Here is a 17,860-nt window from a genome sequence, read left to right on the forward strand (position 1 = left end):
GACATGTCGGAGACGTAGGGGGGCCAGGTGTTAGGCGCCATCACATCGCTGCCCGCATCACATTCCGCAAAAAAAGTTTTGCTCTTTTGGGACTAAAGAACATTTGTTATTTTCCGGTTTTCATCTTCGCATTACAAGAACTGTAACCTTTTTTTACATTTTCCCCAAGGAGGCGGTTAATAAAAACTTTTATTCATTATTTTGAAGGTGAAAAATTTGCACAAGGCATATAAATGTGCAATATGTGTTTTTGTTTCCTTTGTTGTCACCGTGCGCTATGAACAACATATTAATGTTATTCTTCAGGTCAGTATGACTTTTTTTGTGGTCAGTTGACTTTGTATTGGTATGATCTTACAATAAATATAACTTTTTTCAGCAAATTTTATTCCTGCTTTGCGAGGTGGGAAGAGTAGAACAAAACAGCAATTCTGACTGATTTTTGTATTGTAGGGGGTTAAATAAGATTATTTTATACTTCTGCTCATTACTATTGTGCTTATGTCTATTTTGCATATTTATTTCATCACGTAGTGTAGACCGTGCCGGCTTTTGATCACTCGTATAAATTCCCTGTGGTATGTTCATATTGTGTGTCAGTGTTACTCTGGCATTTTAATGAGGGGTACAAAAATTACCGCTCGGGGGGCTGTTTTATAGACTCTTGGCTGTCTTACCAACTTGATGGGTGACTGAGGAAGCCTTCTCCTCCTGCAAAACACCTTAGATGCCACAGCCTCCAATGACCAAGGCATCTAAAGGGTAATCTCTGATTCCTCTGTGTTACTCTGGCATCCTGTTAAGAGTTCTAAAAGTACAGCCAAGGAAATTTACATTCCTGGCTACCCTACCAACTTATGGGTGACTGAGGAAGCCTTCTCCTCCTGCAAAACACCTTAGATGCCACAGCCTCCAATGCCCAAGGCATCTAAAGGGTAATATCTGATTTTTTTCAGTGCTACTCTGGCATCCTGTTTGGAGTACTAAAATTACAGCCAAGGGACTGTTGTTATATTCCTGGATGCCCTTCCAACTTCATGGGTGACTGAGGAAGCCTCCTCCTTCTGCTAAACACCTTAGATGTCACAGCCTCCAAAGACCAAGGCATCTTAAGGGTAAACTCTGATTCCTCTATGTTGCTCTGGCATCCTGTTAGGAATACTAAAATTACAGCCGTGGGGACTGTTGTTATACTTCTGGCTGTCATACCAACTTCCTGGGGTTACTGAGGAAGCCTCCTTCTGCTAAACACTTCATATGCCACACTCCAATGGCCAAGGCATCTAAAGGATAATCTATGACCCCAGCAGTTATGGCATAGAGGAGAGTTATTTAATCCTACCTCTTCGACAACCTTAGATCCTAGTGATCTAGCAATAAAGAGTTTGAAATATAAACAGTGGTAAGGACTTTGGCGCAAGCACCATCCTTGGCAAGATCGACCCATATTAAACTGAACGTATGCTATCAATTTTATACAGACTCAAATGCTTCATTTGCCACATAATATCACTGCCTTTGATATGCTGTCGGAGACTAATCCCATATTTTATCTCACCCCACATCCTTTACCACCTTGGATGAGCACAGGCCATCTCGTCACATCAGATTACTTAGACCCAGAAAGGTTCAAATGGAGCAGTAAAGATCAGAAATTATGAGCAGCCATTCTTGCAGGGGGCTTTGGGATCCCAATTCTGAAGAGACCATCAGCGATCATAAATGTATCACCTAAAAAATGTGTTTAGGGAGAAAAATCTCAAATTCTCAAATGAAAAGAAGTAATTTTCCATATTCTAAACTTCTAACTGCATGAATTCTCTGAAGTCTAGGAGTCTGCTCACCTGCTTGCTGGACAGGATTACGGCTTCTCTCCCATGTGATTACTTTTCTGATGTCTGACTAGACCTATTTTCCTGGCAAAACATTTTTCACAATCTGGACATGAGAAAGGTTTATCCCCGACGTGAATTCTCTTGTGTCTGACAAGTTTGGAATTAGATACAAAACATTTCCTACATTCCGGACAGGAGTACGGCTTCTCTCCTGTGTGTGTTCTCTGATGTATGACCAGATTTGATTTGTAGGAGAAACTTTTCTCACATTCCGTACATGAAAATGGCCTCTCCCCCGTGTGACTTCTCCGGTGTCTGATAAGTTTTGAATTGGATACAAAACATTTCGCACATTCTGTGCAAGAAAATGGCTTCTCCTTGGTGTGGATTCTCTGATGGATTACAAGGTTCGATTTATAGGAAAAGCATTTGTCACATTCCGGACAGGCATGTGGCTTTTCTTGGGTGTGAATTTTCAGATGATCAAGAAGATGTCTTTTATCTTTGAAGCTTTTTTCACATTCTTGACAGGTGAATGGCTTCTCTCCTGTGTGAATATACTGGTGTCGGACAAGTTTTGATTGAGATATAAAAAGTTTTCCACATTCTGGACATACAAATTGACAAGTACTTAGTGATTGAACACGTGGCCTCCTGCTAGAGGTGGGATGAGATGATGGACCTCTTCTGTGGGTGACTGATGGTAGACTTGGGGCAATAAAGTGTTCCTCATGACTATTACATCCAAAATGAGAAGGAAGATTGCTCCACTGGAATTTTGGAGGAACATCTATTGGGAATAAAGACATATGTTTTCTTATAAAAAATTCGGTGGGTGGACATTACAGATGTAAAGGCATATAATATAGTCATGATCAGTTTTGTCAGGCTGGATGATTTTTTTTCTACTTACAGATAAGATACATTAAAGATCTGTGCCAAATGTTCTGCAGATCAATTGCAGAAAATATTAAATAATTGAGGATAAAGCTTCAACGGGAACCTTTCAGGTATTCCCAGTATAAACTAAAGCCACCGCCTTTAATGCCTCTTGTACAGCCATCTGTATATAGAGAGCACTGCTATACGAGGTCACTAACAAATATATTAAAAGAAGAGGGCCCAATACTGACTTTTACATAATCTGCACAGTACTATAAATTTCGCACCTACGGAGTAGAAGCACAGGTCTGCGCAGGCACACATGGCTCTGCCCTACAGATGCGCATGCACCCATAGTATCAGAGCCAAATCACCAGTGAAGGTACAATATTTACAGTGGATGACGTAGGGGTCAGTATTAGGCCCTTCTCTTTATGGATAACGAAGGGTACAACATCCACATAAATTAAGGCAGGAGGATGCCATTGTGGGAATAGAGGAGCTGCCAGACAAAGACCAGCAACACACAAAATACCAATTAACATAAGTTGTGGGAAAATTATAAATGGTATATTTTGGCTATGCAGAGGGAGATAGGGGCCTAAAAATCCAAATAGCTGGATTGCAGTACTAAAGGAGGTGGCACTTGTTTATGTTGGGAAAACCTGCTGACAGGATCCCTTTAAGGACTGAAGAATGGTTTTAATCATTTACCTACTTTTCATTAAATTCCAAAGAATTCTGAGGAGTGAGGTAATGTAGGTGTCAGACTAAAGAATGACAATATTGTGGACAAAGCTATGGACTGTAGTGATGGAACAGGATGGAGAATATCAGATCGCTTCCTCTGTGAATGTGGCTCTTCTCTCCTGGCTGGTTATTACTCACTGCTTCCTCTGTGAATGTGGCTCTGCTCTCCTGGCCGGTTACTCACCTGTGATGATATTAGTCAGAGTTTCCTCTTCCCTCTTCGGGTCGTCACTTCTGTAATACTCCTCGTCTCCCTCCATCTCTTCCACTTTGACAATAATCAGGTCGTCGACCTACAACGAAAATGCACTAAATGAGATCCAGCATAATGTAGCGGTGTCTGCTGGTGGCTCTTACGTCCTCATACCCGCTCAACTTGTTGGACCTTAAGATTTTTCTCCAGATCTTCCTGAGGAGAAAGAGGACGGGGACAACTTTCTGGTAAGCGACTATTATCTGGGGCATCTGTAAGAACAAGTAGAGTCCGTATTGGAGGGAGGCACAGAAAAAAATTACTATAGGAGTCAGTATTAGAGGGGTCACAGAAAACAGGTGCCACAGGGGTCAGTATTGGAGTGGTCATAGAAAAAGAGTACTACAGGGGTCAGTATTGGAGGGGTCACGGAAAAAGAGTACTACAGGGGTCCGTATTGGGGCGGGGGCACAGAAAAGAGTACTACGGTGTCAGTATTGGAGGGGGTCACAGAAAAGAGTACTATAGGGGTCAGTATTGGAGGGGTCACAGAAAACAGTACTACAGGGGTCAGTATTTGAGGGGGTCACAGAAAACAGTACTATAGGGGTCAGTATTGGAGGGGTCTCGGAAAACAGTACTATAGGTCAGTATTGGAGGGGTCATGGAAAACAGTACTACAGAGGTCATTATTGGCATGGGGCACAGAAAAGTACTACAGGGGTCAGTATTGGAGGGGTCACGGAAAACAGAAAAGTACTACAGGGGTCAGTATTGGAGGGGGTCATAGAAAAAGTACTACAGGGGTCAGTATTGGAGGGGTCACAAAACAGTTCTACAGGGGTCATTATTGGCGCGGGGGCACAGAAAAGAGTACTACGGGGTCAGTATTGGAGGGGTCACGGAAAACAGTACTATAGGGGTCAGTATTAGAGGGGTCACGGAAAACAGTACTACAGGGGTCAGTATTGGCACGGGGCACAGAAAAGAGTACTACAGGGGTCAGTATTGGAGGGGTCACGGAAAACAGTAAGGTGCCACAGGGGTCAATATTGGAGGGGGTCACAGAAAAGAGTAAGACAGGGGTCAGTATTGGAGGGGTCACAGAAAACAGGTGCCACAGGGGTCAGTATTGGAGGGGGTCACAGAAAACTACTACATGGGTCAGTATTGGGCCCTCTCCTTTTAATTAATGACCTTGTAGAGGAAATACAAAGCAGAATTTCAATATCTGCCTTGGATTTGAAAAAGAATTGGGCGTTTGGGTGGACGGCAAACTCAACTTTCTCTGTATAAGTCACTGATGCGGCCACACTTAGATACTGGGTACAATAAGGACATAGCTGAGCGAGAGCGCGAGCAAAGGAGAGAAACCAAAGTTATTAAAGGAACCTGTCCCCAAGTTAGGTCGATATGAGTTGCGGCCATCATCTTTCAGGCCTGATATACAGCATTCTATAAAGCTGAATTTCTGCTCCAACTCGACCTACAAGACAAGAAGAATTACTTTCATTATACTCACCTGCGGGGTGGTCCAGTCCGAGGGGCAGGGCCGGCGTTAAGGGCAGGCAAACTAGGCAGCTGCCTGGGGCCCCCGCTCCCCCAGGGGCCCCCAGCTAGCGGCAAGTCATGCAGCCGCTATGGGGCCCCTGTGAGGCAGGGGGACCCGCCTGCTGCCAGCGCCGACTCCCCCAACGCATTGAGCTATACCGGTGTCTGCCAGTACAGTTGAATGCAATGACGCTCTCTCTCCCATCATTCCTCGCTCTGCCTCTGACACTGCGGGTGCGCGTGCACTCACTGTGTGCCAGGCAGTGCTGCGGCAGCTGCCGAGACAGGAGCAGGGAGCATCGCGGGCACATGGAGAGGTGAGGAGCTTGTGTTTTTTTTTTAATTTACTGGACTGTGGGGCCATTCTCGGGAAGGGAGGGAAGGGGGGATGTGGGCTGTGCTATATACTACTGTGTGGGCTGTGCTATATACTACTGTGTGGGCAGTGCTGTATACTACTGTGTGGGCTGTGCTGTATACTACTGTGTGGGCTGTGCTATATATTACTGTGTGGGTAGTGCTGTATACTACTGTGTGGGCTGTGCTGTATACTACCGTGTGGGCTGTGCTGTATACTACTGTGTGGGCTGTGCTGTATACTACTGTGTGGGCTGTGCTGTATACTACTGTGTGGGCTGTGCTGTATACTACTGTGTGGGCTGTACTGTATACTACTGTGTGGGCTGTGCTGTATACTACTGTGTGGGCTGTGCTGTATACTATTGTGTGGGCAGTGCTATACACTACTGTGTGGGCTGTTCTATACACTACTGTGTGGGCTGTTCTATATACTACTGTGTGGGCTGTGCTATATACTATGGGGATATTGTTATCTTTGGGGGAGGCTGTGGTATATACTATGTGACATATATTTGGGGGGTACATTATATTCTATGGAGGAGGCTGTGTTATATACTATGGGGGGCTGCATTATATTCTGTGGGGGGCTTTATTAGATTTTATAAGGGATGATTGCATCATACTCTTTGATAAATATAATACAGCCCCCCCCCATAGAATATAATGTAGGGGGGCTGTATTATATTTATATTCTATGAGGGGTGATTGCATCATACTCTATGAGGGGGCTACAATATACTATATGGGGGGCTACATTATATTCTATGGGGAGGTTACATTATACTCTGTGGGGGGGTTACATTTATACTCTGTGGGAGGGCTGCATTATACTCTGTGGGGTGGCTGCATTATACTATATGTGGGCTGCATTATACTGTATCGAGGACTATAGGGAATACATTATACTATATGAAGAACTATGGGGTGCATTATACTATGGGAAGTGAATTGTGCTACATGGATGACTATGGCGGTGCATTATACTATATGGAGCACTGGGAGGAGTGTATTATGCTATATGGAGGACTGAGGAGTATATTTTAATATATGGAGGACTATGAGGAGTGTATTATACTATATGGAGGACTATGGGAAGTGTATAATACTATATGGAGGATTATGAGGAGTGTATTATACTATATGGAGGACTATGGGGCACATTATATTATATGGAGGACTATGGGGTGTGCATTTTACAATATGGAGGACTGTGGTGCACATTATAATATATGGAGGAGTATGGGGTGTATTATACTAAACAAGCAAAATGCAGCATATTCATTGGGTGATTGGATTGTTTATGCCGGAATAAAAATCATTGTTCTCAGCAGCACATCGCCGTGTAAACTGTAGATGTGCTGCTGATAACATGATACTGTATGGGGATCTGTTAGTGATCTATTAGTGATCGTTCTGTCCCCATCATTCTTTCTCAGCTGGTGGAAAGAGGCCAGGAAACAAGCGTCCAATGACTTCAGTATTGTCGATCACACTCGTTTAGCGGCCTGAAATCAGCGCAAGTAAATACAACCAAAATGCTTCTTTGTGATGTGCAATATGTCAGCATTTGGGGCCACATTTTAACCCCTTCAAGTCGCGGCCCTTTTTCATTTTTGCGTTTTAGTTTTTCACTTCCCTCCTTCCCTGAGCCATAACTTTTTTATTTTTCCGTCAATATGGTCATGTGAGGGCTTATTTTTTGCGGGACAAGTTGTACTTTTGAACAACACCATTGGTTTTACCATGTCTTTTACTAGAAAACGGGAAAAAAATTCCAAGTGCGGTGAAATTGCAAAAAAAGTGCAATCCCACACTTGTTTTTTGTTTGGCTTTTTTGCTAGGTTCACTAAATGCTAACACTAACCTGCCATTATGATTCTCCAGGTCAGTACGAGTTCGTAGACACCTAACATGACTAGGTTATTTTTTATCTGAGTGGTGAAAAAAAATTCAAAACTTTGCTAAAAAAAAAAAAAAGTGCCATTTTCCGATACCCGTAGCGTCTCCATTTTTCGTGATCTGGGGTCGGGTGAGGGCTTATTTTTTGCGTGCCGAGCTGATGTTTTTAATGATACCATTTTTGCGCAGATATGTTCTTTTGATCGCCCGTTATTGCATTTTAATGCAATGTCGCGGCGAGCAAAAAAACGTAATTCTGGCGTTTCGGATTTTTTTCTCGCTACGCCGTTTAGCGATCAGGTTACTGCTTTTTTTTAATTGATAGATCGGGCGATTCTGAACACGGCGATACCAAATATGTGTATGTTTGATTTTTTTTTATTGTTTTATTTAGGATGGGGCGAAAGGGGGGCGATTTAAACTTTTATATTTTTTATATTTTTTTCATATTTTTAAAAACATTTTTTTTTTTACTTGTGCCATGCTTCAATAGCCTCCATGGGAGGCTAGAAGCTGGCACCACTTGATCGGCTCTGCTACATAGCAGCGATCATCAGATCGTTGCTATGTAGCTGAAATGCAGGTGTGCTGTAAGCGCCGGCCACAAGGTGGCGCTCACAGCAGGCCTGCATCAGTAACCATAGAGGTCTCAAGGACCTCTATGGTTACCTTCCTGATGCCTCGCCGACCCCCGATCATGTGACGGTGGTCGGCGATGACGTCATTTACGGCCGCCAGGCCGGATGCGGTAGTTAAATGCCGCTGTCTGTGTTTGACAGCGGCATTTAACAGGTTAATAGCGGCGGGTGAATAGCGATTTCAGCCGCCGCTATTGCGCGCACATGTCAGCTGTACAAAACAGCTGACATGTCGCGATTTTGATGTGGGCTCACCGCCGGAGCCCACATCAAAGGGGGTGACACGGCATGCGCAGTACTAGTACGGCGCATGTCGTGAAGGGGTTAAACTTTGCCTAGGGCCCCACTTTGCCTAAAACCAGCCCTGCCCAGGGGTGTCTATGTTCTTGGTCTGGCACTTCACTTCTTCTTGTGATGCCGTCCTCCTTGCTTCGTGTGGATGATGCGTCCTTACATCATCCACAGTCTCCCCAACATCGCGCTCCTGCACAGGCGTACTTCTGTGCCCTGAGAGGGCAGAGTAAAGTAGTATAGTGCGCATGCGTCGGGGCTCTCTGACCTTTCCCGGTGCCAAGACCACCAAAAACCATCAGACTGGACAGCCCCACAGGCGAGTATAATACAAGTTCTTTTTCTGGTCTTGCAGGTGGGGTTGGGGGCAGATATAGCGCATTATAGAATGCTGTATATCAGCCCGAAAAGGTGGTGGTCGTATCTCATATCGGCCAAACCTGGCGACAAGTTCCCTTTAAGGAAATGTATGAACTGCAGAAGACGGGTAATCAGACTTGGGGTTATTCAGTTTGGAAAGATGAAGGATGAGGGCGGTCTTATTACAATGTACAAGTATAGTATGAGGGGACAGTATAGATCTGTATAATGTGCTTTTTACACCTTGGCCAGGGATAGTGACAAGGGGGTATCCTCCTTTAGTCACCGGAAACGCGTTGACCTTGGTTTTAATTTTTTTGTATGCTGATGTTTTGTCCTTTCACTATATTTTAAGTGAAATAAATTATGGATTTTTCACTATTTCGTTGAGCTGGATCTCCTTCTCTTTCCTGGTATCCTCTATGCCTATAGTAAAAAGATTTAACCAACAGAAAATGGTGATTCTTTACTGTACAAGCAGAGAGACTATAAGTTCTTTACTGTACAAGCAGAGAGACTATGGATTCTTTACTGTGCGAGCGGTGAGACTACAGATTATTTACTATAAGGGTAGTGAGACTATGGATTATTTACTGTAAGGGCAGTGAGACTATGGATTCTTTACTGTAAGGGCAGTGAGACTATGGATTCTTTACTGTACGAGCAGTGAGGCTATGGATTCTTTACTGTACGAGCAATGAAGCTATGGATTCTTTACTGTATGAGCAGAGAGACTATGGATTCTTTACTGTACAAGCAGTGAAGCTATGGATTTACTGTACGAGCAGTGAGGCTATGGATTCTTTACTGTATGAGCAGAGAGACTATGGATTCTTTACTGCACGAGCAGTGACACTATGGATTCTTTACTGTACGAGCAGAGAGACTATGGATTCTTTACTGTATGAGCAGAGAGACTATGGATTCTTTACTGTACAAGCAGTGAAGCTATGGATTCTTTACTGTATGAGCAGTGAGGCTATGGATTCTTTACTGTACGAGTAAAGAGACTATGGATTCTTTACTATATGAACGGTTAGACTATGGATTCTTTACTGTACGAGCGGTGAGACTATGGATTCTTTACTGTACGAGCGGTGAGACTATGGATTCTTTACTGTAATAGCAGTGAGACTATGATTCTTTACTGTACGAGCGGTGGGGCTATGGATTCTTTGCTGTATGAGTGGTGAGTCTATGGAACCTTCTGACACGTGATGTTATAATGGTTGATTTACCAAACAGATTCAAGGAGAGCCTGGATGCCTTCCTGAAAAATAAAATATTAAAGGTAATGGACACTGGATCTTTTGATGGAACGTTAATCCAGGGAACTAGTCCGATTGCCGTATGTGGAGTTGATAAGGAATATTTCCCTTAATATGGAGCAATTAGTTTTTGCCTCAAGAGTTTTGCCTTCCTCTGGATCGATATGTGAGGTTATAGGTTGACTTGTCTCAGTCTTAAAACTATAAAAACATAAATTCCTACTTTTTTTGTGATTCACAAGACTACTTTCTTCTCGCACGTCTGCTCTTCGCGATGGTGTGAGGGGCCGGGGGTCCTCCATCAGGACGTCCTTGTACTGGTCCTTGTGTCCTTCCATATACTCCCACTCCTCCATGGAGAGATAGACGGTGACGTCCTGACACCTCACAGGGACCTGACAACACAATGGTCCCGTCATCACCCAGACACATTATATAAGGTCCCGGCGTTCCCGGCAGCGCTCACCTCTCCGGTCACCACCTGCAGGATCTTATTGGTGATCTCCACGATCTTCTGCTCGTGGTCTCCTGGATGCATCAGTGATGGCGGTGGAGGCACCATGATGGCGCTTAGGCTCTTGCTCCTCCGTCTTCCTGATCCTTGGGGCTTGGAGCCGGTTGTCACAGACTTCTTCACCATCACATAATCCTGTGTACGGAGAGACGCTGGTAATTATCACCTCTCCACCATTGTTGCACACAAGAACATTGCCGTTCCCATCGGCCCTCACCTCTCCGGTCAGCAGGTAGATGATCTCCAGCGTCAGGTCCAATATCTGCTCCGCCATTGTGTAGGCAATCAGCAAATTATTGGGAAACGTCAGTGGGGGAGGGGGAGACTCCTAGAGAGGAAGAAAAATAAGAAAATCTCAAGACTGAGGATGAGAGAATCGGTTCTCAGGACCTCGGTCCAGTGGCCGTTGGTTTGGACCGACTTCTACTTGGTGGAATCTGCAGCTCCTCTTTGATTAGCTGGGCCGGTGCGACGTTGTGTGTGCGTCATCCCGCCATGATGGTGTGGCCCCAGCCCGGCGAACCAAAAGAGGAGCTGTACGGTAAGAGTCGGTCCGCAGGGGTCATCAGTGATGAGCGAGCGTGCTGGGATAAGGTGTTATCTGAGCATGCTCATGTGCTAATCGAGTGATTGGGGTGCTCAAAAAATATGTTCAAGTCCCAGCGGCTCGGATTCTTTCAGCGCCGTCTGATCGTTTGAAAAAAAAACTTCTCAGACGCAAAAAATAAAATCCAATGAAACTCTGATGGTAAAAACAGAGACCCGGCCCAAACACTATACAAGATAAATCTGCGAGGTCTGAACGAGGCCGTATATACGAGGAGCGCAGGCATCGCCATCAGTCAGAATCCACAGCGAGTCTTCAGGCCGTGTGCACACGGTGAGTGTCGGGCGAGGGCTTGTACCTCAGTATCAGGGGAAAAGTATAATAGAGACCCGTCACCACTTCTGCATTTATCACCCACTCCTGGTTTTGGCTTATAAATACTGATGTAAAATACTGACCAAATACTGAGCGTGTGACCGCGGCCTATAAAACACCAGCAGGGACCGGAGCTGCGGGGCAAGCGCCATTACCTGGAGGTCCGGAGAGAACCGATATCACAGGTACTCGGCGCAGACTGACCGCAGCGTGCCAGGGACGGGGCGAGATGGGGAGTGCGGTGACATCACAGTCATGTGACCATGTGAGGGGCGGAGCCTGGACCCCAGAGCACCATTCATAGACAGAGGAAGCGAGAAAAGGGGCTGTGACGGCCCCCGATCACATGACCGTGATGTCAGAGCTCGGGGCGTGAATATATATACACACAGTACGTTCCTCTCATAGCTGTGGGTCCGCCACTTACAGTATATACACATATATCTTATATGTCCTGGCCGATCCTTCGTCCCAGGACGGAGCCTGGAATATGTATCCGTGTGACATCCGTACGACTTTACATTTCTCACTGATTTTCCCCATTGAATTTAATGGCTCAATGGACTGAAATAAGCAGAATGTGCCCGTAGTTGTCACTAGTCACAGTGATGCTCCGTGCGGTGGCCGAGTCTTTCTCGCTCCCATAGACTTGCATTAGCGAGACCCGGGCGATCTACAATCATAGCTGAGAGTTTACACTCACGTCCAATACACCTGAGAAAAATATTTCTTTATTTTCCTCACTTATATAGCGCCATTATTTCTGCAGCGCTTTACAGACGTCATCATCGCTGTCCCCGATGGGGCTCACAGTCTACATTCCCTATCAGTAGGGCTTTGGAATGTGGGAGGAAACCGGAGAACCCAGAGGAAACCCACGCAAACACGGAGAGAACATGTTGCCCTTGCAGATGTCTTCCTTGGTGGGATTTGAACCCAGGATCCCAGAGCCGAAAGCTGCAGTGCTAACCACTGAGCCACTGTGCTGCATATATATATATATATATACATATACATATATATATATACATATATATATATATATATATACACAATGCTAACCACTAAGCAACCATGCTGCATATATATATACATACAAGGTTAACCACTAAGCCACCATGCTGCATATATATTTACAGTGCTTACCACTGAGCCACCATGCTGCATATATGTTCAGTGCTTACCACTGAGTCACCATGCTGCATATATATGTAGTGCTAACCACTGAGCCACCATGCTGCATATATATGTACAGTGCTTACCACTGAGCCACCATGCTGCATATATATGTGCAGTGCTTACCACTGAGCCACCATGCTGCATATATATGTAGTGCTAACCACTGAGCCACCATGCTGCATATATATGTACAGTGCTTACCACTGAGCCACCATGCAGCATATATATGTGCAGTGCTTACCACTGAGCCACCATGCTGCATATATATGTAGTGCTAACCACTGAGCCACCATGCTGCATATATATGTACAGTGCTTACCACTGAGCCATCATGCAGCATATATATGTGCAGTGCTTACCACTGAGCCACCATGCAGCATATATATGTGCAGTGCTTACCACTAAGCCACCATGCTGCATATATGTTCAGTGATTACCACTGAGCCACCATGCAGCATATATATGTGCAGTGCTTACCACTGAGCCACCATGCTGCATATATATGTACAGTGCTTACCACTGAGCCACCATGCTGCATATATATGTAGTGCTAACCACTGAGCCACCATGCTGCATATATATGTACAGTGCTTACCACTGAGCCACCATGCAGCATATATATGTGCAGTGCTTACCACTGAGCCACCATGCTGCATATATATGTGCAGTGCTTACCACTGAGCCACCATGCTGCATATATATGTAGTGCTAACCACTGAGCCACCATGCTGCATATATATGTAGCGCTAACCACTGAGCCACCTTGCTGCATATATATTTACAGTGCTAACCACTGAGCCACCATGCTGCATATATATGTACAGTGCTTACCACTGAGCCACCATGCTGCATATATATCTACAGTGCTTACCACTGAGCCACCATGCTGCATATATATGTACAGTGCTTACCACTGAGCCACCATGCTGCATATATATGTAGTGCTAACCACTAAGCCACCATGCTGCATATATGTTCAGTGCTTACCACTGAGCCACCATGCTGCATATATATGTGCAGTGCTTACCACTGAGCCACCATGCTGCATATATGTTCAGTGCTTACCACTGAGCCACCATGCAGCATATATATGTGCAGTGCTTACCACTGAGCCACCATGCTGCATATATATGTAGTGCTAACCACTAAGCCACCATGCTGCATATATGTTCAGTGCTTACCACTGAGCCACCATGCTGCATATATATGTGCAGTGCTTACCACTGAGCCACCATGCTGCATATATATGTAGTGCTAACCACTAAGCCACCATGCTGCATATATATGTACAGTGCTTACCACTGAGCCACCATGCTGCATATATGTACAGTGCTTACCACTGAGCCACCATGCAGCATATATATGTAGTGCTAACCACTAAGCCACCATGCTGCATATATGTTCAGTGATTACCACTGAGCCACCATGCAGCATATATATGTGCAGTGCTTACCACTGAGCCACCATGCTGCATATATATGTGCAGTGCTTACCACTGAGCCACCATGCTGCATATATATGTAGTGCTAACCACTAAGCCACCATGCTGCATATATGTTCAGTGATTACCACTGAGCCACCATGCAGCATATATATGTGCAGTGCTTACCACTGAGCCACCATGCTGAATATATATGTACAGTGCTTACCACTGAGCCACCATGCAGCATATATATGTAGTGCTAACCACTGAGCCACCATGCTGCATATATATGTACAGTGCTTACCACTGAGCCACCATGCTGCATATATGTTCAGTGCTTACCACTGAGCCACCATGCTGCATATATATGTAGTGCTAACCACTGAGCCACCATGCTGCATATATATGTACAGTGCTTACCACTGAGCCACCATGCTGCATATATATGTGCAGTGCTTACCACTGAGCCACCATGCTGCATATATATGTACAGTGCTTACCACTGAGCCACCATGCAGCATATATATGTGCAGTGCTTACCACTGAGCGACCATGCTGCATATATATGTGCAGTGCTTACCACTGAGCCACCATGCTGCATATATATGTAGTGCTAACCACTGAGCCACCATGCTGCATATATATGTACAGTGCTTACCACTGAGCCACCATGCTGCATATATATGTACAGTGCTTACCACTGAGCCACCATGCTGCATATATATGTAGTGCTAACCACTGAGCCACCATGCTGCATATATATGTAGTGCTAACCACTGAGCCACCTTGCTACATATATATTTACAGTGCTAACCACTGAGCCACCATGCCGCATATATATGTACAGTGCTTACCACTGAGCCACCATGCTGCATATATATATGTACAGTGCTTACCACTGAGCCACCATGCTGCATATATATGTACAGTGCTTACCACTGAGCCACCATGCTGCATATATATGTAGTGCTAACCACTAAGCCACCATGCTGCATATATGTTCAGTGCTTACCACTGAGCCACCATGCTGCATATATATGTGCAGTGCTTACCACTGAGCCACCATGCTGCATATATGTTCAGTGCTTACCACTGAGCCACCATGCAGCATATATATGTGCAGTGCTTACCACTGAGCCACCATGCTGCATATATATGTAGTGCTAACCACTAAGCCACCATGCTGCATATATGTTCAGTGCTTACCACTGAGCCACCATGCTGCATATATATGTACAGTGCTTACCACTGAGCCACCATGCTGCATATATATGTGCAGTGCTTACCACTGAGCCACCATGCTGCATATATATGTTCAGTGCTAACCACTGAGCCACCTTGCTGCATATATATTTACAGTGCTAACCACTAAGCCACCGTGATATATATATATATATATATATATATATATATATATATATATATATATATATATATATATATATATATATATATATATATATATGTATGTATGTATGTCTCTGGGGCACATCTGCACCGCTCTCTTCCCTGGTGCCAAATCCTCTCATGGTTTGGGGCACAGAGGCTTTTAAATCAGGGAAGTCCTTACTGAGGGTCACCTGATCCGGTCCAGCACACAAGGTCCTTCCCCCGGCAAATCTTCCAGCACACTTTGGTTCCGCCTGACTTCGGCTGGCCAGCAGATGGCGATGTCTCCTCATTAATGGCGCATCCTGCACTGATTTTCTAGAGCTCGCCTTTTTGCTCTCCAGGTCTCGGGGGAGTGGGATTCTTTTGGGCTCGCAGATCCCCCACAGGCAGCCTAGGTCAGCCGACAGCAGCGCGCATTACTGGCTCTTCTGCTGTATCTGGGAATCCTGAGCACACCGGTTAGGGGGCGTCGTGGTACCGGCCCGCTCAGTCCTGGGTCTGAGGTACTGTGAGACCCGGGCACTGGAGGTGGTAAGTTGACTCCAAGTTGATTTTCTGTCCCACTCGGCAGCAGCATCTTCGGTGAACTCAATCGCCCGGCAGGACATTCTTCCTCTTCCTCCAAGACTGCCTTTTGTGGGACCTCAGACACTTCTGTGGGGTCCTGCTTCAGAAGAGCAGGGTCGCAGCATATTTCTGTGCAGCACCTGAGGTGCCAAGGCGTCATCTCCCTCAGGTCTAAACCAGACAACCATGGGACACGTTAGTTTAACCCCTTCATGACCCAGCCTATTTTGACCTTAAAGACCTTGCCGTTTTTTGCAATTCTGACCAGTGTCCCTTTATGAGGTAATAACTCAGGAACGCTTCAACGGATCCTAGCGGTTCTGAGATTGTTTTTTCGTGACATATTGGGCTTCATGTTAGTGGTAAATTTAGGTCAATAAAATCTGCGTTTATTTGTGATAAAAACGGAAATTTTTATTCTGTTAACCCCTTAAGCCCCGAGGGTGGTTTGCACGTTAATGACCGGGCCAATTTTTACAATTCTGACCACTGTCCCTTTATGAGGTTATAACTCTGGAACGCTTCAACGGATCTTGGCGATTCTGACATTGTTTTCTCGTGACATATTGTACTTCATTTTAGTAGTAACATTTATTCGATATAACTTGCGTTTATTTGTGAAAAAAACGGAAATTTGGCGAAAATTTTGAAAATTTCGCAATTTTCCAACTTTAAATTTTTATGCCCTTAAATCACAGAGATATGTCACGCAAAATACTTAATAAGTAACATTTCCCACATGTCTCCTTTACATCAGCACAATTTTGGAACCAAAATTTTTTTTTGTTAGGGAGTTATAAGGGTTCAAAGTTGACCAGCAATTTCTCATTTTTACAACACCATTTTTTTTTAGGGACCACATCTCATTTGATGTCATTTTGAGGGGTCTATATGATAGAAAATACCCAAGTGTGACACCATTCTAAAAACTGCACCCCTCAAGGTGCTCAAAACCACATTCAAGAAGTTTATTAACCCTTCAGGGGTTTCACAGGAATTTTTGGAATGTTTAAATAAAAATGAATATTTAACTTTTTTTCACACAAAATTTATTTCAACTCCAATTTGTTTTATTTTACCAAGGGTAACAGGATAAAATGGATGCCAAACATTGTTGTACAATCTGTACTGAGTACGCTGATACCCCATATGTGGGGGTAAACCACTGTTTGGGCGCATGGCAGAGCTCGGAAGGGAAGGAGCGCCATTTGACTTTTAAATGCAAAATTGACAGGAATTGAGATGGGACACCATGTTGCGTTTGGAGAGCCACTGATGTGCCTAAACATTGAAACCCCCCACAAGTGACACCATTTTGGAAAGTAGACACCCTAAGGAACTTATCTAGATGTGTGGTGACCACTTTGACCCACCAATTGCTTCACAGAAGTTTATAATGCAGAGCCGTAAAAATAAAAAATCATATTTTTTCACAAAAATGATCTTTTCGCCCCCAATTTTTTATTTTCCCAAGAGTAAGAGAAGAAATTGAACCTCAAAAATTGTTGGCCAATTTGTCCTGAGTACGCTGATACCCCGTATATGGGTGTAAACCATTGTTTGGGCGTATTGCAGAGCTCGGAAGGGAAGGAGCGCCATTTGACTTTTCAATGCAAAATTGACTGGAATTGAGATGGGACGCCATGTTGCGTTTGGAGAGCCCCTGATGTGCCTAAACATTGGAACCCCTCACAAGTGACACCATTTTGAAAAGTAGACCCCTTAAGGAACTTATCTAGATGTGTGGTGAGCACTTTGACCCAACAAGTGCTTCACAGAAGTTTATAATGCAGAGCCGTAAAAATAAAAAATCTTATTTTTTCACAAAAATGATCT

At 44.5% G+C, this 17,860-nt stretch overlaps 1 protein-coding gene and 1 long non-coding RNA gene across 3 annotated transcripts in view; one reads left to right on the top strand and one right to left on the bottom strand.

The window, feature by feature from the left end:
• Positions 1 to 366: 366 nt before the first annotated feature.
• Positions 367 to 11,718, bottom strand: LOC138661566 (oocyte zinc finger protein XlCOF7.1-like). Of its 2 annotated transcripts, XM_069746376.1 has the most exons (8): positions 11,619 to 11,716; positions 10,759 to 10,869; positions 10,494 to 10,676; positions 10,251 to 10,422; positions 3,835 to 3,932; positions 3,652 to 3,760; positions 1,845 to 2,625; positions 367 to 1,731 (listed from the first exon to the last, which is right to left on the bottom strand). In XM_069746376.1, the coding sequence occupies exons 2-7, from the start codon at positions 10,813 to 10,815 to the stop codon at positions 1,862 to 1,864; spliced, it is 1,383 nt and encodes a 460-aa protein (XP_069602477.1). In that variant the 5' UTR covers positions 10,816 to 10,869; positions 11,619 to 11,716; the 3' UTR covers positions 367 to 1,731; positions 1,845 to 1,861. The 2 variants fall into 2 exon arrangements, with proteins under 2 accessions (XP_069602477.1, XP_069602476.1); XM_069746375.1 differs by having other exon boundaries at positions 367 to 2,625; positions 11,619 to 11,718.
• Positions 11,719 to 15,818: 4,100 nt separating this feature from the next.
• The window catches only part of LOC138661577 (uncharacterized), a 33,248-nt gene continuing 31,206 nt past the window's right edge, over positions 15,819 to 17,860 (top strand). Inside the window, exon 1 of the long non-coding RNA XR_011317945.1 lies at positions 15,819 to 15,988. This is a non-coding gene — a long non-coding RNA (uncharacterized lncRNA). The remainder of the gene's footprint in view (positions 15,989 to 17,860) is intronic.

Source organism: Ranitomeya imitator, chromosome 2 (assembly GCF_032444005.1).
Source record: "Ranitomeya imitator isolate aRanImi1 chromosome 2, aRanImi1.pri, whole genome shotgun sequence".
Classification (NCBI taxonomy): domain Eukaryota; kingdom Metazoa; phylum Chordata; class Amphibia; order Anura; family Dendrobatidae; genus Ranitomeya; species Ranitomeya imitator.

What these genes read in the sequence shown, in the direction of transcription:
- LOC138661566 (XM_069746375.1), bottom strand. Translation starts at nt 10,815, where the DNA reads ATGGCGGAGCAGATATTGGACCTGACGCTGGAGATCATCTACCTGCTG. An exon ending in TCTACCTGCTGACCGGAGAG is followed by an intron (nt 10,677 to 10,758) that starts GTGAGGGCCGAT and finishes CTCCGTACACAG; the next exon opens with GATTATGTGATGGTGAAGAA. An exon ending in TGCAGGTGGTGACCGGAGAG is followed by an intron (nt 10,423 to 10,493) that starts GTGAGCGCTGCC and finishes TTGTGTTGTCAG; the next exon opens with GTCCCTGTGAGGTGTCAGGA.